The sequence below is a fragment of the Sus scrofa genome, chromosome X (assembly GCF_054392235.1).
Source record: "Sus scrofa isolate SSC_HxYL_T2T_F1_AM1 chromosome X, Sscrofa_HxYL_maternal_Yorkshire_Landrace_v2.0, whole genome shotgun sequence".
Classification (NCBI taxonomy): Eukaryota; Metazoa; Chordata; class Mammalia; order Artiodactyla; family Suidae; genus Sus; species Sus scrofa.
In genome coordinates this window covers 74,302,533-74,329,308 of record NC_139401.1, presented here as the reverse complement: position 1 = coordinate 74,329,308, position 26,776 = coordinate 74,302,533, and the positions used below count along the sequence as shown (strand labels likewise).

The window sequence follows — 26,776 nt, the reverse complement described above, 5'->3', positions numbered from 1 at the left end:
TTAGCCTACCTTAACTTAAACATGCTCAGAAAATTTGCATTAGCCTACACTTTGAATCAAAAGTGTTTCACTTCTAGACTGCATATAGTTGTATTTTTTTATGGTGACTATATATAATTTTTTTGTTATTTCCCCAATACAATTTTTTTTCTACTGTACAGCATGGTGACCCAGTTACACATACATGTACACATTCTATTTTCTCCCATTATCATGCTCCATCATAAGTGACTAGACATAGTTCCCAGTGCTACACAGCAGGATCTCATTGCTAATACATTCCAAAGGCAATAGTCTGCATCTATTAACCCCACGCTCCCAATCCACCCAACTCTCTGCCCCTCCCCAACCACAAGTCTATACTCCAAGTCCATGATTTTCTTTTCTATGGAAAGGTTCATTTGTGCCATATATTAGATTCCAGATATGAGTGATATCATATGTTATTTGTCTTTCTCTTTCTGACTTACTTCACTCAGTATGAGACTCTGGTTCCATCCATGTTGCTACAAATGGAATAATTTTGTTCTTTTTTATGGCTGAGTAGTATTCCATTGCATATATATAGCACATCTTCCTAATCCAATCACCTGTAGATGGACATTTGGGTGGTTTCCATGTCTTGGCTATTGTGGATAGTGCAGCCATGAATATGTGGGTGCATGTGTCTATTTTAAGGAACGTTTTATCAGGCTATAAGCCCAAGAGTGGGGTTGCTGGGTCATGCAGTAGTTCCCTGTTTAGATTTCTTTTTTTTTTTTTTTTTTTTAAGTTCAACAGCCGTTTAATGACTGGGTCTGGTCCTCCTGCGGGGTGTGGGTAGAGGGGCCGGGCGCCCGCAGGGCCCACCCCGCCAGGTGGGCAGCCCCAGGGAATATGCCCACCTTCCTGGATCCTGGAGGGAAGATGCAGCGGGGGTGGGGTAGAGACCCTCCCCATTTTGGTCAGGAAGGACTCAGCCCCCGGGGAGGGCGGATGGACAGAGGGACACGCAGCCCCCTCAGAGCCATCCTTGTACAACGGGGGTGTGTCCTGTAGCCCCACCCAGGCTGGGCCCCGTCTCCCAGCCAAGGGTGCCCCTGGGTGGTGGTGGGTGCCCCTGGGTGGTGGTAGGTGCCAGGCGTGTACGTGTGTCCGCGTGTCCTTGTATACCCGTGTCCCTGTTTGGTTGTAATGTAGGTGCCTGTGATACTGTGCCAGCTGGTGTCCCAGGTGCCCCTGGAGCCTTGGATGCAGGTTGGGGGGGGTCTGTGTACATGGTGGGGCTGTGAACAGGGAGAGGGGTCTGTGTACACGGGGGACAGCGTATACACGAGGTCTGTGCAGATGGGGCTCCGTGCACACGGAGGGCCTCTCGCGTCCCTCGGAGCCAGGCCGGGCGCGTGCTGAGCAGTGCTTATTTGCACTTGTGCACGTAGTAGCCGGTGATGTAGCCCAGGATGAACACGGCCCAGAAGAGGGCCACTCCGCCCAGCACCTTCAAGGAGATGCCCAGCTTGCCGGAGCACAGCTCCCGGGAGACCCTCGCCCAACCCGAGGCCTCCTCCGCGCCGGGCCCGCTGGCCACGCTGACTCCATCCCGGCTGCCGCCGTCCTCCCACCGGCTGTACTGGACGCTGCTCTCCTGGGGCTGCATCTGGGCCGCGGGGCTAAGGAAGAATCCTGGCTCGGGGACGAAGCCGCTGCTGCCCGGGAAGAAGGTCAGAGCCTGCCCAGTGGATCTCACCTCCTCCCAGCCTGCACTTCGGGGTCTGAGGGGCCTCAGATGCCTCCAAACTTAAAAAAAGAAGATAAAAGGTCCTGTTTAGATTTCTAAGGTACCTCCATACTGTTCTCCATAGCGGCTGTACCAGCTTACATTCCCACCAACAGTGCAGGAGGGTTCCCTTTTCTCCACACCCTCTCCAGCATTTGTTATTTTTGGCCTTATTAGTGATGACCATTCTGACTGCTGTGAGGTGGTATCTCATGGTAGTTTTGATTTGCATTTCTCTAATCATCAGGGATGTTGAGCATTTTTTCATGTGCTTGTTGGCCATCTGTATATCTTCCTTGGAGAAATGTCTATTCAGGTCTTTTGCCCATTTTTCCATTGGGTTGTTGGCTTTTTTGCTGTTGAGTTGTATAAATTGCTTGTATATTCTAGAGATTAAGCCCTTGTCAGTTGCATCATTTGAAACTATTTTTCTCCCATTCTGTAAATTGTCTTTTTGTTTTCTTTTTGGTTTCCTTTGCTGTGCAAAAGCTTGTCAGTTTGATTAAGTCCCATTGGTTTATTCTTGCTTTTATTTCTGTTGCTTTTGGAGACTGACCTGAGAACATATTCATGATGTTGATGTCAGAGAGCGTTTTGCCTATGTTCTCTAGGAGTTTGATGGTGTCTTGTCTTATTTTTATGTCTTTCAGCCATTTTGAGTTTATTTTTGAGCATGCTGTGAGGGTGTGTTCCAGTTTCATTGATTTGCATGCAGCTGTCCAGGCTTCCCAGCACCACTTACTGAAAAGACTATCTTTTTCCCATTTTATGTTCTTGCCTCCTTTGTCAAAGCTTAATTGACCGTAGGTGTCAGGGTTTATTTCTGGGTTCTCTATTCTGTTCCATTGGTCTGTAAGTCTATATAGTTGTATTTTTTAATTCAGTATGACAAATTGCCTTTCTATTGGCTTGTTTAATCTATTCTTATGTAATGGCATCATTGATATATTTGGATTTAAATATCATTTTATTTTCCCCCAGCTTTATTGAGATATAATTGACATCTAACACTGGGTACTTACAATGTGATGATTTGATACAAATATATACTGTGAAGTAATTATCATATATGGTTAGTTAACACATCCTTCACTTCACATTATTACTATTTTTATTGTTATTATGGTAAGAACGTTTAAGATTTAGTCTCTTAGCAACTTTCAAGTTAACTATAATCACTATGTTGTACATTACTGTTGAGAATTTAGCTAAACTACTCCAAAATATTGCTGCCTTAGGTTCCATTTTGCATGGGCAAGTGGCCTTCAAGGCTGTTGAACTGACATTAGCTCCTCTTGGGAGCATCTGCCCTAGAAACAACCTGTGAAGTCACAAGCAAATATAAGTTCCTGATGCTCCCCCAAAGCCCCTTATTATAAACAGTCCCCATCAGAGTCTTCCTCTTGTGTAACCCTTAGATGAAACCTCTCAAAAGCTTACCAAATACCTGCTTTTCTTGGTGCAAATTGATCAATCTGGCTTTAGTCTGGGAACCCCAAAGCACTTCACCCTCAGATCCTGATAAAGGTGTGTATCTTGGGTTCTACTGCTCTCTCGGCCTGCACCCTGCCTTGACCTACTTTCTCAGAGGCATGCTGTGAACCTCCTCCAGGATCTGTGAATAATAAACATGACTTTTTTTTAATTGATGTATAGTTGATGTACAAAACTTCTCTATTATATTTAATTTTTTTTCTTTTTGGCCGCACTGGCAGCATATGGACATTCCCAGGCAACACCAGATCCTTAATCCATTGCACCACAATAGGAACTCCAAAAAAACTTCTCTATTTTAATTCCCTTGTGGTTTTGTTTTTTTTTTTTTTTTTTTTTTTTTTTGTCACACCTGAAGCACAGGGAAGTTCTCCGGCCAGGGACTGAACCCATGCCACAGCAGTGACAACTCAGGATCCCCAACCTGCTGCACCACAAGAGGTCTTTTGTTGAACTGAAGCACACCATCCTACACCCTGGGATTCTACTTAAAAGCGAGAGCTTGGGGAGCTCCCGTCATGGCTCAGCAGTTAGCAAACCTGACTAGCATTCATGAGGACTCAGGTTTGACCCCTGGCCTCAGTCAGTGGGTTAAGGATCTGGCATTGCTGTGAGTTGCAGTGTAGGTAGCAGATGCAACTCTAGATCCCACATTGCTGAGGCTCTGGCATAAGTCGGTGGCTATAGCTCTGATTGGACCTCTAGCCTGGGAACCTCTATATGCCAGGAGTGTGGCCCTAAAAAGACAAAAAGACCAAGAAAGTAAAAAGATAGCCTGGAGTTCCCTTGTGACTCAATGGGTTAAGGATCTGGTGTTGTCACTGCTGTAGCTCTGGTTATAGATATGGCATGGGTTTGATTCCTGGCTTGGGAACATCTGTAAGCTGTGGGTGTGGCCGAAAAAAAAAAAAAGGTAATGAAACTCTGGTTCAATAAAGCTTTATCAAGAAAAATGGTAACGAAAATTCCCTTGTGGGAGTTCCTGTCGTGGCTCAGTGGTTAATGAATCCCGCTAGGAACCATGAGGTTGCAGGTTTGATCCCTTGCCTTGCTCCGTGGGTTGAGGATCCAGCATTGCTGTGGGCTTTGGTGTAGGTCATAGATGCGGCTGGATCCTTTGTTGCTGTGGCTCTGGTGTAGGCCAGCGGCTACGGCTCCGATTGGACCCCTAGCCTGAGAATCTCCATGTGCCATGGGTGCAGCCATAGAAAAGACAAAAAGACACACACAAAAAAAAAAAAAAGAAAAGAAAAAAGAAAATTCCCTTGTGGCACAGTGGGTTAAGGATCCAGCATTGCAGCAGCTGTGGTGCAGGTTGCCACCACGGCATAGGTTCTATCCCGAGTCCATGAACTTCCACATGTTGCATGTATGGCCAAAAAAAAAAAAAAAAAAAAAAGATAAAATTACAACAATTGCATTTCCAGAACTTCTTTATCTTGTAACTAGAAGTTTGTACCCTTTGACCAACATCTCCTTATATTCCCTTTGTCCCAGCAACCACCATTCCAGTCTATGTTTTTATGAGTTTGGCTTTTTTAGATTACACACACACACACGTTTTTGTTGGTGCTGCAACCACAGCATATGGAAGTTCCTGGGCCAGAGACTGAATACGAGCCACAGCTGCAACCAACAACACAGCTGCAGCAACAGCAGATCCTTAACCCACTGCACCAGGCTCAGGATTGAACCTGTGCTGCCTCAGAGATAATGCCAGATCCTTAACCACTGTGCTTCATCGGGAACTTCCCGTATACACATGTAAGTGATATCATATAGTATTTGTCTTTCTCTGTCTGACCTATTTCACTTAGCCAAATGCCCTCAAGTTTCATCCATGTTGTTGCAAATGGCAGGATTTCCTTTTTTATGGGTTAATAATATCTCTTCCTCTCTCTCTCTCTCTATATATATATATCCATATCACATTTTCTTTACCCATTCATTTGTTGATGGACACTTAGGATGCTACCCATGTCTTGACTATTGAGGATAATGCTGCTATGAACATGAGAGTGCAAATACATGTACAAGAGAGTGATTTAATTTGCTTCAAATATATATCCAGAAGTGGGATTGCTGGATCATATGGTAATTCTATTTTTAACTTTTGGGTAACCTCCATACTGTTTTCCATGCTGCCTGCTGCACATATTTACATTCCTATCAACAATTGTTATCATTTTACTTTTTGTTTCCTATATGTATGTTGACCTTTTCCCCCCCTCTATTCCTTATTTACTGGTTTCTTTTGCATTAGAGTGAATATTTTCTGATGCAGAATTTAAATTTCATTCATGATATTTCTCCTATATTTTTGGAAGTTATTTCCAGAGGGATTGTTCCGCAGCTTACTATATATACCATAATGCATCAAAATTGGCTTAAGATTTACACAAAATTAATTCCGCTAAGTTATAGATATATCACTTATAACTCTACTTCATCCCCCCACTTTTGTGGTGTTAATGTTAAACATATTACATTTATAAACTTGTCAATCCAAACAATGTATTGTTATGGCATTACTTTATATAATTTAATGTCTTTTTAAAAACTTAATGTCTTCTAGAGAAACTAAGAGAAGGAAGAGCTAGTATTATTTATAGAGTTTGTTACTATTATTATTATTATTATTTGCTTTTTAGGGCCATACCCATGGCATATGGAGGTTCCCAGGCTAGGGGTCTAATCAGAGCTACAGCTGCTAGCCTACACCACAGCTCATGGCAACACCGGATCCTGGATCCTTAACCCACTGAGCAAGGCCAGGGATTGGACCTGCAACTTCCTGGTTCCTAGTCGGATTCATTTCCTCTGTGCCCTGATGGGAACTCCTAGATTTTGTTATATTAACCTGATTGTCATTTCTTGCTCTCTGCATTTGTTCCTACAGATTTGAGTAACCACATGGTATCATGTTCTTAGCCTAATACAGTTTTGTTCTCTCTCACCTTCCTTTTACTGTATTGGCAAATATATTACATTTCTATATGTTATATGCCAAACAACAGATTACATACACATTATTTTATTTTATACAATTAAAAATAATTCAAGGAGTTCCCTTTGTGGCTCAGTGGTTAACAAATCCGACTAGGAACCATGAGGTTGTAGGTTCGATCCCTGGCCTTGCTCGGTGGGTTAAGGATCTGGCGTTGCCGTGAGCTGTGGTGTAGGTTACAGCCGCGGCTCAGATCCCGCGTTGCTGTGGCTCTGGCGTAGGCCGGCGGCTAAAGCTGTGATTCGACCCCTAGCCTGGGAACCTCCATATGCTGCGGGAGCGGCCCAAGAAATGGCAAAAAGACAAATAATAATAATAATTCAAGAGGAATTCCCGTCATGGCTCAGCAGAAACGAATCTGACTAGGATACATGAGGATGCATTTTTGATCCCTGGCCTCACTCAGTGGGTTAAGGATCTGGCATTGCCGTGAGCTGTTTAGGGCTGTGGCTGTAGCTCTCATTTGACCCCTAGCATGGGAACCTCCATACGTCAGGAGTGTAGCCCTAAAATAAATAAATGAATAAATAAATAAATAAATAAATTTAAGAATGTAGGAGAAATGTGATTTTACTTTTTTAAAATAATTACAATATTTATCTTTACAATTGCATTTTGTTTTTCATGTGGATTTGAATAATTTGAGTTTTTGTCTGGATTCAGTTGCTTTCAGCCTGAATAATTTCCTCTGATACTTCTTGTAATGTGGGTCTGCTAGCAACAAATTTTCTCACTTTTTGTTTATCTGGTAATGTCTTTATTTCACCTTCATTTTAAAAGATTGCCTTCTTGGATATAGTATTCTCCTTTCTTTGATTTTTTTTCTCTTTGAGCACATTAAATGTGTTTTCCCACTGCCTTCTGGCCCCCATCATTTCTGGTGAGAAATCAGCTTTTAATCATTCTTTGTAAGGTAGGAATAATTTTTCTTTTGCTGCTTTCAAGTCTGTCTTTCAGAAATTTTTTTGCTATTATATGACTATTTGTGGATCTCTGTGTATTTTTCCTACTTGCAATTCACTGAGCTTCCTGCAGAGAGTAATATTTTTCAATAAATTTGGAAAGATTTCAGTCATCATTTTTTTCTACTATTTTTTTCTACTCTCCTTTCCCACTTTTCTTTCCTTCTAATACTCCCAATCCACATATGTCAGTACTCGTAATATTGAGACATGTGTGTCTCTAGGGCTTTCTTAATTTTTAAAAATTTTTTCTCTATTCTTCAGAGTTTATAAATTCTATCATTTTCATGATGATTATTTTAAAATTATTTATTGAGGTATAATTGACATACAACATTATAATAGCTTCAGGTATACAACGCAATGATTCAATATTTGTATATATTGTGAAATGATCACCAAAATAAGTCTACTTAGCACCTGTCACCATCCAGTTACAAATTTCTTTTCTTGCCATGAGAACTTTTAAGATGCACTCTCTTAGCAACTTTTAGATGTGCAGTACAATATTATTAACTATTGTCAGTATGCTGTACATTACATTCCCATGATTTATTTATAACTGAAAATTTGTAACTTTTGACCACTTTCACCCATTTCACCCTCATCCCATCACCTGCCTCTGGCAATTCCACCAATCTCTTTCTGTAAGTTCATTTTTTGTTCGTTCTTTTAGATTCTACATGTAAGGTCATATGGTATTTACCATTCTGTCTGACATTTTACTGAGCATAATGCCCTCAAAGTTCAGCCATACGGTCACAAATGGTAAAATTTAATTCTTTTTATGTCTGAATAATATTCAAAAACACACGAAATTTCTTTATCCACTTATCTGTCTGGGGAGAGTTAGACTGTTTCTGCCATTAGCTATCGTATATAACGTTGCAATGAACATGGGGGTGCACATATCTTTTTGAATTAATGTTTTTATTTTCTTTGAATAAATATTCAGAAATGGAATTTCTGTATACTCTATTTTTAGGGTTTTTGTTTTCGGTTTTTTTGGCTGTGCTCATAGCATGTGGAAGTTCCTGGGCCAGGGATCAAACCTGAGCCATACCCCATACCTGTAACCTGAGCCACAGAATTGACCACAGAAGTGGTGGCCTTAACTTCTAGGCCACCAGGTAACATTGCCTTTTTTTTTTTTACTATTACTATTATTATTATTTATTACTATTTTGTTATGTATATTGTAGCTATGCAATATGTTAAAATATATTAACATATTATAATGCAAATAATATATTTACAACCCAATAATACATTGTTTTAATTATTACACGATTTTGTTATTTTAAGAAACTGACACAGGGAAAGTGAGCAACTACTTATTTACACAACTTATTATATTAATCTTATTTACCACTTTTGTCACTCTTTAGAATTTTATACATTTTTTTTTGTGGCCATCTTGGGGAGAACTGTTAAATTTTCAACTTTGATCTTCCATTAAAATGTGATTTTTTGGTGTTCCTATCCTGGCTCAACAGTAAAGAACCTGACTAGTATCCCTGAGGACTCGGGTTCAATCCCTGGCCTTGTTCAGTGGGTTAAGGATCCAGTATTGCCATGAACTGTGGTGTAGTTTGCAGATGCGGCTCGGATCTGGTGTTGCTGTGGCTGTGGTATAGGCTGGCGGCTCTAGCCTGGGAACTTCCTTATGCCATGGGTATGGCCCTGAAAAGACAAAAAAAGTGATTTTTTAAAGCATTGAATTAAAATAAATGATTTAGTGATTTAATTATGTATCTTCCAAAAGATATGTCCATGTCTTAACCCCCAGTACCTGTGAATATGACCTTAAATGAAAATAGGATCTTTGCAGACATAACCAAATAAAGGTTCTCAAGATGAGTTCATTCTTGGAGTTCCCATTGTGGCACAGCAGAAAGGAATCCGACTAGGAACCATGAGGTTTTGGGTTTGATCCCTGGCCTTGCTCAGTGGGTTAAGGTTCCGGCGTTGCCATGACCTGTGGTGTAGGTCGCAGACATGGCTCAGTTCTGGAGTTTCTGCGACTGTGGTGTAAGCCAGTAGCTGTAGCTCCGAATAGACCCCTAGCCTGGGAACCTCCATGTGCTGCAGGTGTGGCCCTAAAAAGACAAAAAGACGAAGAAGAAAAAAAAAAGATGAGATCATTCTGGATTTGGGATGAGCCAAAATCCAATGATTGGTGCCCTTATGAAAAAAATAACAAAAGAAAAAAAAAAGGAAAAAAAGGACAGAGATTTAATACAGGGACAAACAAGGAAAAAGACCATGTGAGGAAGAGATTTGAGTTAGGACACCACAATTTCCAGCAATTTTCAGGAATGCAGGAGTCACCAAAAGCTGGAAGAAGAATTTTTCACTAGAAATTTTGAAGGGATTCTGGCCTGTGTTTGATTTCAAACTTCTGGCCTCTAGAACTGTGAGAAAACAAATATCTGTTGTTTAAGTCACCCAGTTTGAATACCCCTATCAGGCAAACATTCCTGATTTTTTTCTACATAAATCCATATCTGCTTTAGTTTATAAACATTTCCTTCCCCTCGGAGTTAAGCCTTTGGCCACAGGGTTAAGACTGGTGATCTTGTTTTCTTTTTTGGTTGCCTCATGGTATATGGAGTTACCATGGCCCAGGGATCAGATCTGAGCCGCAGTCACAACCTACAAAGCAGCTGCAATCATTTAACCCACTGCATTGGGCCAGGGATTGAACCTGTGTCCTGGTGTTGCAGAGACACCATTGATCCCTTGTGCCACAGTGGTGATTTTTTTTTCAGCCACCTCTGCTGCATATGGAAGTTCTTGGGCTACAGGTCGAATTGCAGGTGCAGCTGCAGGCCTATGCCACAGCCACAGCCACAGCAACGTGGGATCCGAGCCACGTCTGCAACCTACACCACAGCTCACGGCAACGCCGGATCCTTAACCCACTGAGTGAGGTCAGGGCTTGAACCTGCAACCTCATGGTTGTTAGATTCATTTCTGCTGTGCCAGGACAGGAACTCCATACATATATTCATTTTAATAAGTTTCTTTTTATCAAACTCATCATTACAGTAAAGAAAATAGTAGGGAAGTTGTGCCAGTTTATTGACTTGTTTATCATCTCCAAATCCTTCCTTATCAGCTGCTCTTTGAAAGTAGATACTGGGCCATTTAAACATTTTCCCTTTGGTTGGTGAAAGCTTAAGCTTTGTCAGTAGAGGGAACTGGAAATACAGTTTAGGAAGAAAGGGTTTTGCATCCTGTTTCTGGTGTGCTTACTGGGTAGGCTGCTCCTGAAGCTTGTTCAGCTTTCTCTAGTGCCTGGCTCCTTTGGTGCATGGTTTTGGTAGTACCTAGCAGCCTTCTCTGGTACCCTCCCTCTGGTGCTTTTGTAGTAAAATGCCTCTGGTGAGACACTTCTCTGTGAACATATTTCCCAGGTACCTTAGAGGATTGATGCCAGAGGGTATAGGCTTCTAGAAAATTCTAGAAGTTGGAGTTTCAGCAAGTTCTGCCTGCAAGGTACCATAGCATCTTTCCTGTCATTTAATGAGCCTTAATGGGTGTGTCCTCTCCAACAAGATTTGGATCCTAGCCCTGGATGGGCAGTAGGAATTGAGAGTACTCTATCTCAGCAATAGGGGTAATGGCTATTATATTATATATTATGTCTTCTATTCCTATATTATTTAGAGTTCTCTTTGTGCCTTACTAGGTATTCCTCATTATTCCAATCTCCTGTTATTGTTAATAATTCTGTGTCTTAAACTTTCTTGGAGTGGCAGAGCAGGATAGGATCCAGCATTGTCTCTGCATAGGGTATGGGTTTGATCCCTGGCCTCATTCAGTGGGTTAAGGATTTGGTGTTGCTGCAACTGTGGTGTAGGTCATGCCTGCAGCTCAGATTCTGTCCTTGGCCCAGGAACTTCCACATACCTTGGGTGGGGCCAAAAAAAAAAAAAAAAACAAATGAAAAACACTTAAACCTTCCTCTATTTGAATTACTATGGGGCTTTTTCCTCTTGATTGCACCAGAATTATACTGAAGTGATCCCTGGAAAAACAATGCCCTAGAAAGTTTGAAATATGTGCTTGCTTCAGCAGCACATATACTAAAGCTGAAGCAATACAGAGAAGATCAGTATGGACCCTGCACAAGAATGACATGCAAATTCGTGAAGCATTCTATATTTTTAGTTCTATTTTTTGAAATGCTTTTCACGAATAGATTATATTGGAGTTCCTGTTGTGGCACAGCGGAAACAAATCCGACTAGGAACCATGAGGTTGTGGGTTCGATCCCTGGCCTTGTTCAGTGGGCTGAGGATCTGGTGCTGCCCTGAGCTGTGGTGTAGGTTGCAGACTCGGCTTAGATCCTGAGTTGCTGTGCCTCTGGCGCAGGCTGGCGGCTACAGCTCCAGTTGGACCCCTAGCCTGCGAATCTCCATATGTCATGGGTGTGGCCCTAAAAAACATAAAAAGACAAAATAAATAAATAAATTATATTAAGTTCTTTATGGTTATCATGTGAGTTTCAGGAGGAAAGAGCTTGGGAGGCTAGGGAAGAAGAAGGTTTCTTTTCTGTCTGTGATTTAGCATTTGAAATTAAATGAAAACTAGAAAAAGTGTCAATAATTTATCCTAAAATGTTATGAGTACTAGTTGGTGGGTTAATGCATTTATAATGTTCTCTTATAGTAGAATTAATGTGTGGAAAGCTGTTTTAGAAATTGTTTACCTCAAACTTAATAAATATACTTTTTCCTTAAAAAAAGTTTGAAATATGACACAAATATATTCACAAGACTTTTACAGCAATTCCTGTCAAGTAGGAATGGCAATTACTATTACTCACATCTAATAGATGAGGAATAAAGTTCATGGAATTTAAGTGAGATGAAATTCCCTGGTGGCTCAGCAGATTATGGATCTGGCATCATCACTGCTGTGGTGTGGGTTCAATCCCTGGCCTGGGAACTTTTGCATGCCATAAAAAAAAATCTGAATTTAAGTAAGTTGTCCGAAGTCATATAGTCACTTTTATCATTGGTAAAATGCAAATAACAATAGAGACTACCTCCTAGGGTCATTATAAAGATTAAATAAAGTATGTAAAGTATTTAGTACATGGTAATGGCTTAATGTATTTTGGGCGGGGCGGGGGGGGGGCTGCATCTATGGCATGTGGAAGTTCTTGGGCCAGGGATCAAACCTATGCCACAGCAGTGACCCAGGCCACTTCAGTGAACAACACAGGATCCTTAACCCACTGCACCAAAAGAGAACTCCAGTGATGGCTTAATGTTAACTGTTGTATATATTATACTTGACCTGTAAAGTATATTCAGTCTGGTGTTTTGCTAACCTACTGTCAATGAGTTATCTAGGTTTTCAATATCTAATATTTTTCAGTTGATGGCATTTGTTTCATCAAGTACTATAGCATAATGACCAAAGATAGACCTATCATATCACAAATATGTGTGGTTATTTTTTCTGAGGGGAAAATGTTGACTAGAGTGAGAGCTAACCAACCTAGGCTAAGTTTATGTCAATGTAATGCAATTCTAGGCCCACTATGGTCAATGACTGAGCTCTGAGTAAGGAAATAAAATTCTTAAGAATCCAGCCATAACTTTTTTTTTTTTGTCTTTTGTCTTTTTAGGGCCTCACCCAGGGCATATGGATGTTCCCAGGCTAGGGGTCAAATCTGAGCTGTAGCTCCCGGCCTACAACCACAGCTCACTGTAACTGTGGTGACAGGAACTCCAACCCTAACTTTAAAGGGGAATCTTCAAATCAGAATGTAAATGTACAAGCAATTTAAACATTTTTGGTCTCAACAGGTTCAGCTTTTATGAATTACTTTTTTTTGGTCAGAGCTTGAGGGAACAGGTATTAAGTAAGGGAAAGTAGGGCATGTTTACTATATGTGTGTAAACTACTCTACAAATGCTTCAATCACTTAAGTTATCGGTAACCAAATACTGAAAGTCAATACCAAGCTTGGAGTTATATATTAAATAACATGTTGCCCCACACCTGCATAAAACTCTCTTGCATACAGATATGCAATAATACATAAAAACCCATGGTTAACATAAAATACTTATTTACGTTTATGCCAGTATTTGAGGACACAATTGAAAATTCCTATAAGAATGGACAAATATGGCATGTTAAACATTCAGAAGGGGAAAAAATAATATGCTTCATGTCTGATCTGACTGAAAATTCCTCCTGAAATTTTTTTTTTTTTTTTTTTTTGGCTTTCAGGGCAGCACCCCCACGGCATATGAAAGTTCCTAGGCTAGGGTTTGAATTGGAGCTGCAGCTGCCAGCCTACACCATGGCCGCAGCAACACTGGCAGCCATGTCTGCGACCTACACCATAGCTCATCTCAAAGCCAGATCCTTAACCCGCTGAGCAAGGCCAGGGATCCGACCCGTGTCCTCATGGATACTAGCGGGGTTCTTTATTCTTCAACCACTGAGCTAGATGGGTACACCCCAGGGGATTTTTTTTTTTTAATTTTGTCTTTCTTGGGCCGCTCCCGTGGCACATGGAAGTTCCCAGGCTAGGGGTCTAACCAGAGCTGTAGCTCCTGGCCTACGCCAGAGTCACAGCAACGCGGAATCCGAGCCGCGTCTGTAACCCACACCACAGCTCATGGCAACGCGGGATGCTTAACCCAGTGAGCAAGGCCAGGGATCGAACCCAAAACCCCATGGTTTCCAGTCGGATTCATCAACCACTGAGCCACGACGGGAACTCCCCCAGGGGACTTTTTAAAAAACTGCTGCGCCGCGGGGCTTCTTCAAGTTCTAGGGCCAGCTGCTGGCAACTCCAGATCCTTGTACCCACCATCTGGCTTCAGCACCTCAGCAGAACCGAGCTGCTGCAGCAGGATTCTTAACTTACTGTACCACAGCGGGAAGGAACTCCAGGTGACGTTTTGAGAACAGGTCTTTTTCTTTAACAATATGGACCCTGCACTCTGGACTGCTAAGTATCACAGCATTTTCATCTGGTACAAAAATCATTTTTTTTTTTTTTTTTTTTTGGCTGCACCCGGGGCATGCGTAAGTTCCTGGGGCCAGGGATCAACCCACGCCACAACAGTGACCCGAAAAACAGCAGTGACAACCTCGGATCCTTAACCTGCTGAGCCACAAAGGAACTCCACAAAGACCATCTTAAAGAGAAGCAAGAGACAACGAAGTAGGGGCTCCTTTTTCTTTCTCAGTCACAAGATCCTTTAGCGGCTAGACTCCTCTCGGTGCAAGACAGACAAAAAACCCAAAGCCTCTTCGGTGCCGAGAGGAAATAGAAGCAAGCAGCTAATTCAAGTCCGCTCCTCATCTATTCCTCACCACCACGCCAGACGGTAAGGTTCTCCACAGGAAAGGGCCTGGCTACCCTCACAGGAAGGGCAACCCACTCTGGAGTTCGCGGAAGGGAACGTCACCACCGAGTTCTACTGCGGCTGCCAGAGCGTCAGCCGTCAGTTAGCACCTCCCCTTCCTTCCTGGAGTGGTAGCTAGGCAACCGTCGGCCTTCTAAGAGAGCTGGAGACTGGAGGGTGCATCAGTGCCTCTGGCGGCGAACAACGAACTCTGCAGGCCTCTCACATTTTTTACCCTCCCCTCTCTCCACCCCCTTTGCCCCCGCCCACCCCTCCGCCACTTCGGCTCCTCCCTCCTCTTCTCTCTCTCCCTCTCCTTCCTCCTCCGCCTCCTCAGCTCTTGGGCTAGAATATCTATGGGTCGAAACGTGATGCGATGAATCCGAGAGAGACCGAAACTGGGACGGGGAGTGCGGCGGAAGCGGCGGGACTCCTGGGCATGGGGGCTTCACCACAATAGAGGCAGCGCCCCCACCCGCTCCCGCCAGCCCCTCCAGAACGAAGCCCCCAAAACCCCTCGGGAAAAGGATGGCGGCGGCACCTACCCAGATTGAAGCCGGTGGGTAGCTGTGTCCGGAGGCTAAGGGGATGGGGGCTTAGCGCGACGACTGTCAGTTTCTTTTGAAAAAGCTTCTATTTCTCTTCTTTGCCCCCTTCTCAACCTCTTTTTCCCCCTCTTCTTCAGAGCTGTATTACCTGATCGCTAGATTCTTGCAGTCCGGACCCTGCAACAAATCTGCCCAGGTGAGCAGGGGAAGGAGATCTAGAGTCTTGAGGAACGGTCCCAAAGGGGAAATCATGTCAGCGGGGAGTACGGTTCCGCTGTGGGTGAGGGAAAGGCCGTCCTTGACTAGCCCTACGGTCAGCAGCTGGGTTCGAACTGGGGAGGGAGGAAGGAATGAGTTGGCCTGAGCTGCTCCTCATATCCGTGTTTCCCTTTTACTCAGGTGCTAGTGCAGGAGCTCGAGGAGCATCAGGTACGGAGCCCCTTCGGGAAGAAGTGGGGAGGGTTGGGGTGAGACTGGAGGAAAGGAAGGGCAGGTCTGGGGCGGAGGGCAGGGGCCGGGAGGGAGGCTAGGATCTGGGCACTCTTAGCTGTGGTAACGGGGGTGAACCGGTTTCTTTCCTCAAAGGGGCGGATATCGCAGGGGTCTTAACAGGTCCCCTCTTTATGCCTGTGGGAGGTGGTTTTTCAGGATTTTCTCCTCCCCAGCCTCCTTTCCCCACACTCTAGCTCTGAGACAACAGCTATCAGGCCAAGAAAAATAAAGACGCTAAAGGGTTGAGGACCAGGACTCAAGCTGGGTCGGTTGATGGGGAGCAGAGGCTTGGCCTTTATCGTTGGCCACCACCCTCCCCCTTTCTTTTCTCCGGTCCCCAGCTTATTCCGCGCCGCTTAGACTGGGAGGGGAGAGAGCACCGAAGAAGCTTCGAGGATCTGGTGAGTAAAGTTTTCATTTCAACTTAACCCAACTCTTTCTCCACTCCCTCCCCACCTTGTTCCCCCAACCCGCCCCCGACCCCTCTACCAGCAGGGCTCTAGTGATCTCTGTGCTAAACTGAAGAACTGCCCCCTTCCCCCCTCCCGGCGAGTCTGAGAAAGGGTACCCTTGGCCTTGTTTGTTTCCACCCGAAAACTTTGAAGAATGTGAGCTGGTTATCAGAGATGCTGTATTGTGGATTATGAATATGTTACAAACATCGGGAAAGGCCCATTGTAGGGGGAAAAGGGAGAGAAACCAGGGGGTTATCTTGGGGCACGTACCAAGGACTGACGCTGGCCAATGACAGCGTTGGTAACAGCCCGGAGTTCCGGATTAGTGGAAGAAAACTGGTTTCTGGTTGGTCCTGGATTGAAATACGGGAACTGTGGCCAGGCTTAGTCTTTTTTTTTTTTTTTGGGGGGGGAGTGGGGGGAGCGGCACGGGAGGAGGGGGGTTCTGGAGGGGAGTTGACGGACCTAGGACTAGGGAGAAAGGACACAATTAAAATAATAGGGAGCGTCGAGCTAATTCCAAAAATTGCCAGGTTTAGACAATCGGCTATGTAATACAAGCGTAATCGTTGTATATCAGATTTTAGAAAATAGATCATCAAATCATTATTAAATCGCATTTGTGCAGTTAAAATTTCACTAGTAATAACTATGCATTATGACCTTTTTGAGAATTGATGAAACACGATTTTGGATTTACAAGGAGACAACAATGGTCATATTTTAAAACAGAATATACTTTATTAAAGAACCAAAAGCACTAGATTGACTGTTTTTCCTCCTATAAATATAATTCGTAATGTAAATGCATTTTCTGTTCATCATTGACACACAGAGAAAGGTGATCCTTTTTATTTTTAGGAGGATGTTCCCTTGTCTTAGCCACTGGCACAGTGAATTGGAAGGAAATGAAAGGAGAAAGGGGTGATGTTACTAAAATCTAAAATCAGCTATCTTTCCTTCAAATAAGATCCAACGGGAGGAAAATCAGACAAAAGTTAAGGAAAGTTGGAAGGATATGATAGGCTGTAAATAGAAATAAAATGATTTAAAATGCCTTTCAACAGGACAATATTTAAATTGCTTTGGTGTTCATTTGATATTTTTCTTTTTATTAAATTACAATAATGTGGCCATGCTAATTATTACATTATCTCCTGATCACATTTTTTATTTTTGCAAATCCCAGGAAATGTTATAATAATTGTGATAAGGATAAACTCGACCATCTGTACTATTAATGATAAAAAATTCTCAAATGGATATAAATTATTTTTGAAAAACTGCATGTATTACCAATTTATTTAATTTGTAGTCAGACTTTTTGTTGGACTGCTGTTCTACCAAAAAAAAAAGGGCAAATACAACAGTGCCTACCAATATGTTTTAACACTTTATGACTAATGTGGTTTTGAAGATAGAGAGTTTTATTCTGAGGCATGTTGAAAATGTTTTTGTTTACATTTATTTGTCTCTAAGTGGAACATTTTAAGCATGTGGCGGAGGAGACTTAAAAGGAAAAAGCTTTTTATTTTTTTTTTGTCTTTTTGTCTTTTGTTGTTGCTATTTCTTGGGCTGCTCCCGCGGCATATGGAGGTTCCCAGGCTAGGGGTTGAATCGGAGCTGTGTAGCCACCGTACACCAGAGCCACAGCAATGCGGGATCCGAGCCGCGTCTGCTACCTACACCACAGCTACCTACACCACAGGTCACGGCAACACCGGATCGTTAACCCACTGAGCAAGGGCAGGGACCGAACCTGCAACCTCATGGTTCCTAGTCGGATTCGTTAACCACTGCGCCACGATGGCAACTCCCGGAAAAAGCTTTTTAAAAATTAGCTTCACAGTGGTAAAATGTAAATGAGCATCAAAATAATTAAAAATACAGTGTGCTAACCACACACATTCTTTCTCTCTCTCTCTCTCTCACACACACACACACACACACACACACACACACACACACACACACACGAACCCACTTGTGCGCACACACAAAGCCCAGTTTACTAAATTTCCTTTCCTTATATTGTAAAGGCATGTTTTCATGTAATTGTTATCATTGTCCACTTTATGCTTTATACTTTCTTAACACTTTACATATAATTACCTGTATTTGAATAGTTATTGTTATTTTAATGGTGATGAAAAATTCAATTGTATTTGTAAGTTGATTTGAACTCAATTGCCATTTGAGCATCTTTAGGTTACTTCCATCTTTGCATAAAGTAGTTTTTCTGCTTTTTCCCTGTTTTTTAAATTGTTTTCCTGGGCTATATTTCTTCCATCTTTCTTTCTTTCTTTCTTTCTTTCTTTCTTTCCTTCTTTCTTTCCTTCTTTCTTTCTTTCTTTCTTTCTTTCTTTCCTTCCTTCCTTCCTTCCTTCCTTCCTTCCTTTTCTTTCTTTCTTTGGCTTTTTACCCGAGGCATAAGTTCCCAGGCTAGGGTTCAAATCGGCAATGAGGGATCCAAGCCAAGTCTGTGACTTACAACAGCTCATGGCAGGATCCTTAAGCCAGGGACTGAACCTGCATCCTAATGGATACTGGTTGGGTTCCTAATCCACTTAGCCACATCTGGAACTTTCCTGGCTATATTTCTGTAGTGGAGTTATCAGGTCAAGGGTCTCATCCATTTTATAGCTTTGGTTATATATTGTAAGATTGCTCTTAAGAAGATTGTACTAATTTATAATGTCACCATCTATGTATTTATAATGAATTTTTAAAATATTTAAAAATTTTTGGTGGCTTTAATAGATGAAAATAGTCCTTAGTTGATCTAATTAGTGCTTTCCTCCATTATTAGTGAAGCTTAAACTTTAAAAAGTTTTTTTAAAATTTTTAAATCCATTTGTATATCCCTCCATTACTTGATTTCAGCTTATTTTTAAGTTTTATTGTTTTTTTATAATTCCTTATACATCTTTAATTTTTACATACACAGAATTTACTCTATTGTTCGATTTTAGCTATAGTTTACATAAATATTTTGGTGTTTTTGTTTTTAATTTAATTTTTCGTTTGGTCATGCCTGCCACTTGTGGAAATTCCCAGGCCAGAACCTATGCCACAGCAGCAACCCTAGCTGCTGCAGTGACAATGCCAGATCCTTAACTCACTGTGCCACAAGGAAACTCTTTAACTTTTATATTGTACACTTAGGTTTTTATTTTTCCACATGGGCTCCAATTTTTTTAGGGATTTTGCATTTTGATAATATGGTCTTATGCTAAGTCATGTGTCTGTACGCTACCTATAGATTCCTTTGTAAGGGAACAGAAGACAGGGTTGAGTAAGAATTTGAATAGAAGGAAGAAAAGTATAGTGGCTGAGGGAGTTTCTGTCATGGCTCAGTGGAAACGAATCTGACTAGCATCCATGAGGATACGGGTTCAATCCCTGGCCTCGCTCAGTGGGTTAAGGATCCAGCGTTGCTGTGAGCTGTGGTGTAGGTCGAAGACGGCTCAGATCTGGCATTGCTGCAGCTGTGGCATAGCCCAGTGGCTGCAGCTCCAATTCGACTCCTAGCCTGGGAACCTCCATGTGCCACTGGTGCAGCCTTAAAAAGAACAACAAAAAAAGAAGTATAGAGGCTGCAAACTGAGTGTGCAGTGTTTGATTGCTAGATTCATGGGTTGTATTTTTTTTTCTTGTCTTTTTGCCTTTTCTAGGGCCTCTCCCACAGCATATGGAGATTCCCAGGCTAGGGGTTTAATCAGAGCCGTAGCCACCAGCCTACGCCAGAGCCACAGCAATGTGGGATCCCAGCCGTGTCTGCTACCTACACCACACCTCACCGCAACACCGGATCCTTAACCCAGTGAGCAAGGCCAGGGATCAAACCCACAACTTCATCGTTCCTAGTCGGATTTGTTAACAACTGAGCCACGACGGGAACTCCCATCAGTTGTATTGTTGATAAATGTTTCAAATCTGATTTGAGATTTTGAGCAGCTTCATTGTGGGAGAGGTGGATTTTTTTCTTGGGCTAGGCATTTTTCAAAGTGCTATTACAACAATGGATTTATACAGTGTGATTTTTTTTTTTAGGGCCGCACCCATGGCATAGGGAGGTTCCCAGGCTAGGGGTATAATCAGAGTTACAGCTTCCAGCCTATGCCACAGCCACAGCAACGTCAGATCCGAGCCATGTCTAAAACCTACACCACAGCCCACGGCAACACCAGATCCTTAACCCACTGAGCTAGGCCAGGGATCAAACCTGCAACCTCATGGTTCTTAGTTGGATTTGTTTCTGCTGCACCAGGAAGGGAACTCCTGTCAAAAAGTGTTATCTTTGATTTAGCTATGTGTTTTGGATTGAAATTTAGGGCAAAGTGTTAATAAGTAGTACAATCTTAAATGTTAAATTATATAGCAGCACTTCAAACTTAAGATGTACTGGGGTATAAAAAGGAAAGAATACAAATGTATAATGAGGTGTAGGACTATAAACAAAGATATCAAAATACTGAATTGAAGTTGCATAGTCATGTATACTATATATTTGAAACAAAAATCCTGCCTTTCTGTCCTTATGTTTACTTTTTTTTTTTTTTTTTTTTTTTTTTTGTCTTTTTGCTATTTCTTGGGCTGCTCCCGCGGCATATGGAGTTTTCCCAGGCTAGGGGTCTAATCGTAGCTGTAGCCGCCAGCCTATGCCAGAGCCACAGCAACGCGGGATCCGAGCCGCGTCTGCAACCTACACCACAGGTCACGGCAACACCGGATCGTTAACCCACTGAGCAAGGGCAGGGATCGAACCCGCAACCTCATGGTTCCTAGTCAGATTCATTAACCACTGTGCCACGACGGGAACTCCTATGTTTACTTTCACTTGAACTTCTATATTGCCTAACTTGATTTATCCAGGAGAATTTAAGATAATTGGATTTCTTCAACACTTCATTACTATTATTACTATTACATATTTTAGAAATCCCTATTTTCCCTTTCTTAAATCTGATTTATTCGTGTTTTACTTATGATTTGGAGCACAAGGGAAAATGTTTTTTTTTTTTTTTTTGTTAAAGCTATTTGCAGCCAAGACATAGCAAGATCTGAAGTGCATGAGTCCGTGAAATGTTCGTCAGTTTATATTGAATTGTAAAAAAAAAAAGTCTTTTCATGAACTGTTTATCAGTTTATGCTGAACTGTAACATTTTAGATTATAACATTCAAAAAAATTCTAAGTTTGTAGTTCCACTCTGATGCAGTGGGTTAAGAATCTAACCGCAGGGAGTTCCTGCTGTGGCTCAGTGGGTTATGAACCCAACTGGTATCCATGAGGATGCAGTTCAATCCCTGGCCTCCTCAGTGGGTTAGGCGTTACTGTGGCTGTAGTGTAGGTTGGTAGCTGCAGCTCTGATTCGACCTCTCGCCAGGGAGCTTCCATGTGCCCTGGCTGCAGCCCTGAAAAGCAAAAACAAAATCTGACTGCTGCTGCTTGCTTCGGAGTTTGGGATTTGATCCCAGGCCTGGTTTCAGTGGGTTAAATAAAGGGTCTGGCGTAGGTTGCAGCTGCAGCTAGGATTCAGTCCCTGTACTGGAGGAACTTCCATATGGCAGGGATTCAGCCATAAAAATATTTCTAAATTAATTTTCAGAATTTTAAGTAGTGATACAGGGAGAGATTTGAAGTCAGAGTGATTGTTTTTGAATTTTGATTTGGGAGTTTTTCTTTATACTTGAATTATTTAAAACATAATAGTATTAGATTTTCTTCTTTAATCTCAAGGTAGATTAAATAGTTACGGATGTCCTTTCATTTGTGGTGATCCTGTTGAATTGGTGACTGTTTTATTGCTTCCTCCTTAGAGCTTTATAGAGGATGACAAACAGTAGTGAGGGGTGTGTGTGTGTTTAAATGAACAGTTTTTGTTAATATACCATTTCCTGTGTGGCTCACAACAAATTTTATATATTTGAATGGTGACTTGGAAACATTTTTTAAAGACGTGCTTTAAGTTTTTTTTTTATCTTTTTGCCATTTCTTGGGCTGCTCCTGAGGCATATGGAGGTTCCCAGGCTAGGGGTCGAATTGGAGCTATAGCCACTGGCCAACTCCAGAGCCACAGCAACGCGGGATCCAAGCCGCGTCTGCAACCTACACCACAGCTCATGGCAATGCCGGGTCCTTAACCCACTGAGCAAGGCCAGGGATCAAACATGCAACCTCATGGTTCCTAGTCAGAATCATTAACCACTGTACCATGATGGGAACTCCAGGGTGAATGTTTCTTATAATTTTGTCAAAGCGCCATTGTCACATTTGAAGATTAGTTTAGTTTATCTGTTTTTTTTTTTTTTTTTTTTTTTTTTTTGTCTTTTTGCCTTTTTGAGGGCTGCTCCTGTGGCATATGGAGTTTCCCAGGCTAGGGGTCGAATCAGAGCTATAGCCGCTGGCCTACACCAGAGCCACAGCAACACAGGATCCGAGCTGCGTCTGCAACCTACACCACAGCTCATGGCAACGCCAGGTCCTTAACCCACTGAGCAAGGCCAGGGATCGAACCCACAACCTCATGGTTCCTAGTCAGGATCGTTAACCACTGCGCCACGACGGGAACTCCAGTCTATCTGTTTTTGTTAAAGTTTTACTGATGTTGGTTATTGTAGGAAGCAAAATAGTAATTTGAAGTAAACTTAGTGACGTTTCTCACCTAGGATTTTGTAGGTACTAGAAAAGGCTATAAAATTTAGTTGGGGGAGATAGTCATTACTTGCTGAGCCATCCTGGGCAAGTTGCTTTACCTTTCGGAGATTCAGTTTTCTCATTTGTAACATAAAAAAAAAAACCCTGCATGTTTTACAAGGTTATTTGGACCAAATTAATTAAATATAAAAGAATACATTTTCTTAATTGAAAATGCTGGTCAAATGAGTTGGTTACTACATTTTACAAATAGGACAGAGAGGAGTTCCCATCGTGGTTCAGTGGTTGACGAGTGAGCTGTGGTGTAGGTTGAAGGTGTGGCTTGGATCCCGAGTTGCTGTGGCTCTGGTGTAGGCCAGCAGCTGCAGCTTCAGTTGGACCCCTAGCCTGGGAACCTCCATATGCCATGGGTGCGGCCCTAGAAAAGACAAAAAAGGCAAAAAAAAAAAAATAGGACTGAGAGATTAAATGGCTCCCATGAAAATCTGAAGAACTATGACTCCAGAATTTATATTTTCTTAGCTACCTAATTATCACCACTCAGTTTTCTTAAAGTATTTTTATAAGGGACATATAAAACTACCATATTAAGAATATTTTATTTATTTATTTATTTTTGCTTTTTAGGGCTGCACCTGCAGCATATGGAAGTTCACAGGCTAAGGGTCAAATGAGAACTGCAGCTGCCAGCCTGTGCCATCCTTCATTGCAGCTTATGGCAACACCGTATTCTTAACACACTGAGCAGGGTCAGGGATCTAATCTGCATCCTCGTGGATATTAGTTGGGTTTGTTACCACTGAGCCACAATGGAAACTCCATTTTTTGTTTGTTTGTTTTTTTGTTTTAAGGCTGCACCTGGAGGTTCCCAGGCTACGGGTCTAATCTAATCAGAGCAGTTGCTGCCAGCCTTTGCCAGAGTCACAGCAAAGCCAGATCCGAGCAGTGTCTGTGACCTACATCACAGCTCACAGCAATGCTGGATCCTTAACCCACTGAGCAAGGCCAGGGATCAAACCCGCAACTTCATGGTTCCTAGTCAGAATCGTTAACCACTGTGCCATGACGGGAACTCCTTTATTTTTTATTTATTTATTTTTTTAGTCTTTTTGTCTTTTTAGGGCCATGCCTATGGCATATGGAGGTTCCCAGGCTAGGAGTCCAATCGGAGTTGTAGCTGCTGACCTACGCCAGAGCCACAGCAATGTAGGATCTGAGCCATGTCCTCGGCCTGCACCACAGCTCATGGCAATGCAGGATCTTTAACCCACTGAGCAAGGCCAGGGATCCAACCCCTGTCCTCATGGATGCTAGTCAGGTTCGCTAACCACTCAGCCACAATGGGAATTCCTATTTCTTGTATTTTAAATGACCTTGTTGAAGGCATTTTCTTATGCCTTTAGTGTCTACCATGATGCTTTATAATTAGCTGGTTCTTAGTTACTGTTTGTTCAGTTTTGTTAACTTTTGTTAGAAGCATTTCATGATATATATTTTTTTGGATTAGTAATCTGCTAGCTGGTATGGAGGTCCGTTCCCCCTAGCCTGTCCCCGTACCTATGGTATGAGAAAGTTCTGGGGCCAGGGATCAAGTTCCTGACATAGCTGCAACCTAAGCTGCCACAGTGACAATGGCAGATCCTTAACTTGCGCACTACTAGGGAACTCCGCGGAGTTCTTTTATTGAATCTTTCTCTACTGAGTAACTTCTAGAATGTGGGTTGGCCCCTTGTTCTTTTTATGATATCATCTGGCCTCAAGGTTATAGTACTTTTTTTTTTTCCTTTTCTGACTGCACCTGCAGCCTGTGGAAGTTCCTGGGCCAGGGATCAAATCCTAGCCACAGCTGTGACCTATGCCTTAGCTGTGGCAACACTGGATCCTTAACCTGCTCTGCCACAGCAGGAACTCCAAGATTATAGCACTTTCATTGCTTTCTTGAGACTGTATAACCCAGAGATATTTGAGCCCTAGGTGGATTGCTCTGCCTGTCTTATTCCTGAGGAAATCTTAAAATTAATACAAAGAAAAAATGCTATAAGCAGTGATTAATATTTTCAAAAGAAAGTGATAGGAAATCTTAACATTTTACAGCCCACCCTGTTAACCAGTGGTATTACAGCAACAGAGAGGCCAGGCCTATTTTCTTTCCCTTGCTGCCCAGTTTTTTCATTCTCCTCCTTCAAATTCAGCAAACATTAAAACTCAGTATTTAGATTATACAGATATTATTGGATTATCACAGACATTTATATTTTACCAAAAATACCAAGCAGAAAATAAACTTACTAATTTTTAAATGTTTTCTTCCATTCTTATTTATTTATTTATTTATTTATTTGCTTTTTAGGGCCATATGGAGGTTTCCAGGCTAGCGGTCTAATTGGAGCTACAGCTGCTCGCCTACACCACAGCCACCGTAACGCCAGATCCCAGCTGTGTCTGCGAACTACACCACAGCTCATGGCAACACCGGATCCTTAACCCACTGAGTGAGGCCAGGGATCAAACCTGTAACCTCATGGTTCCTAGTCAGATTCGTTTCTGCTGTGCCATGACAGGAACTCTGTTATTTTTTGTACAAATATTTGCACTTTTTCCTTTCAAAATCAGATAATACTTTGGGTAGTCTTTTTATTGTTTTTTCTTAACTTAATATTGCAGAAAAGAATCTTAAACATTGAGAAGATAGTATGTAATAATCAATTGTGCAAAGTATGTTTATAGGCTGGGGATGCCTTTCTTTTTGCTTGGAATGCCTTCTCTTCCTTTTGTCTGTCTTCTTAAATTTCACTTAGACTTCAAGTGTGAAACGGGACATGAACCCCTACCCCCAGGCCGAATTAGATACTGTACTTATTTGTTTCCTTAGCTCTTTGTACTAAACCTCTAGGCACTGGTAGCTTTGACTTTTTTCTGTGTACTAATTTGTTTTCCCCATTGGGATTATGGGTTCTCATAGGGCAGCAGTTTAATCTTTCCATTGTATCCCTGTACTTCAAATGTCTGAATAAATAAATGCATGAATGAATGATTTTCTTTTTGTTTTCCAAATAATATGAAGTGGTTATCATTACTCCCTGTTTTATTGATGAGGAAGTTTGGGCTCAGAGAGACTGAGTAACTGCAGGTCACGTAAGTGGGAACCAAGTGATACTGGAAAAATTCAAATCTAAGTCTTCTACTGTATCACACTGCCAGAAGGAGTAACAGCTAGTAAATTTTAGAGCCTGAGTTATCTAGGCTCTTAGACTTCACAGTACCATGGTTATCTCTGTACTATGCCTATATTGATATAAAGCCTTGCTATATTTTTCAAAATCTGTTTTCTGTCCCTAAATATCAAAAATTCATGTGACTAACTTTATGTATGTGCTTCTTTTTTTTTTGTTTGTTTGTTTTTTAGGGCCACACCCATGGCATATGGAGATTCCCAGGCTATGGTTCTAATCCGAGCTGTAGCCGCCAGCCTATTCCACAGCCACAGCAACACAGGATCTGAGCCATGTCTGTGATCTGCACCACAGCTCATGGCAACACCGGATCCTTAACCCACTGAGTGAGGCCAAGGATTGAACCCACAACCTCATGGTTCCTAGTCGGATTCGTTAACCACTGCTCCACGATGGGATCTCCCTCCTTTTAACTAATTTTGATGAGTAGGATCATCTCAGTGAGCTCTCTGGTATTCTCAGTTGGTATTCTCGTAATGATTCTAAAGTATGGTAATTTCAGTTGTATTTGCTCTTTAGGTTAGCCAAGCTTCCTGTGAAGATGGTTTATAATCTAGTATTCATGTAATTTCTTTCAGTTTATTCAAATTTATAGGTTTTTCTCGTGTCTTTGTGTTAATTACCTTCATTTGTCAGCTACCTTAATAGGACAGTGATAGAAATAACAGTGGTCAGGGAGACCCAGATTCCTGTCCATTCATTGTGACCACTGGGCTTTACTTCTCTGGGTCTGTATTTCCTATTGTAAGAATTAGGTTGATTATATATAAGGATCCTTCCAGTTC

At 42.0% G+C, this 26,776-nt stretch overlaps 2 protein-coding genes and 1 non-coding gene across 7 annotated transcripts in view; 2 read left to right on the top strand and 1 right to left on the bottom strand.

The window, feature by feature from the left end:
* Window positions 1-745: 745 nt before the first annotated feature.
* On the bottom strand, window positions 746-1,778 carry LOC100520228 (small integral membrane protein 1). Its single transcript, XM_003135213.5, has one exon. It carries the CDS (start codon window positions 1,634-1,636, stop codon window positions 1,397-1,399), a length of 240 nt encoding a protein of 79 aa, XP_003135261.2. The 5' UTR covers window positions 1,637-1,778; the 3' UTR covers window positions 746-1,396.
* A 9,508-nt stretch (window positions 1,779-11,286) lies between these two features.
* LOC146394673 (U6 spliceosomal RNA) lies at window positions 11,287-11,393 on the top strand. The gene has a single exon (XR_014835960.1). It is a non-coding gene; the product is annotated as a U6 spliceosomal RNA (small nuclear RNA).
* Window positions 11,394-14,939: 3,546 nt separating this feature from the next.
* The window catches only part of BRWD3 (bromodomain and WD repeat domain containing 3), a 166,746-nt gene continuing 154,909 nt past the window's right edge, over window positions 14,940-26,776 (top strand). For all 5 annotated transcript variants that reach the window (XR_014834757.1, XR_014834756.1, XM_085006785.1 and 2 more), the window contains exons 1-4: window positions 14,940-15,163; window positions 15,290-15,348; window positions 15,552-15,581; window positions 15,986-16,045. Coding sequence is in view for 3 of the 5 variants with exons in the window: in XM_085006785.1 (XP_084862911.1) it covers window positions 15,133-15,163; window positions 15,290-15,348; window positions 15,552-15,581; window positions 15,986-16,045 (180 nt within the window). In the remaining 2 variants the exon portion in view is untranslated. The remainder of the gene's footprint in view (window positions 15,164-15,289; window positions 15,349-15,551; window positions 15,582-15,985; window positions 16,046-26,776) is intronic.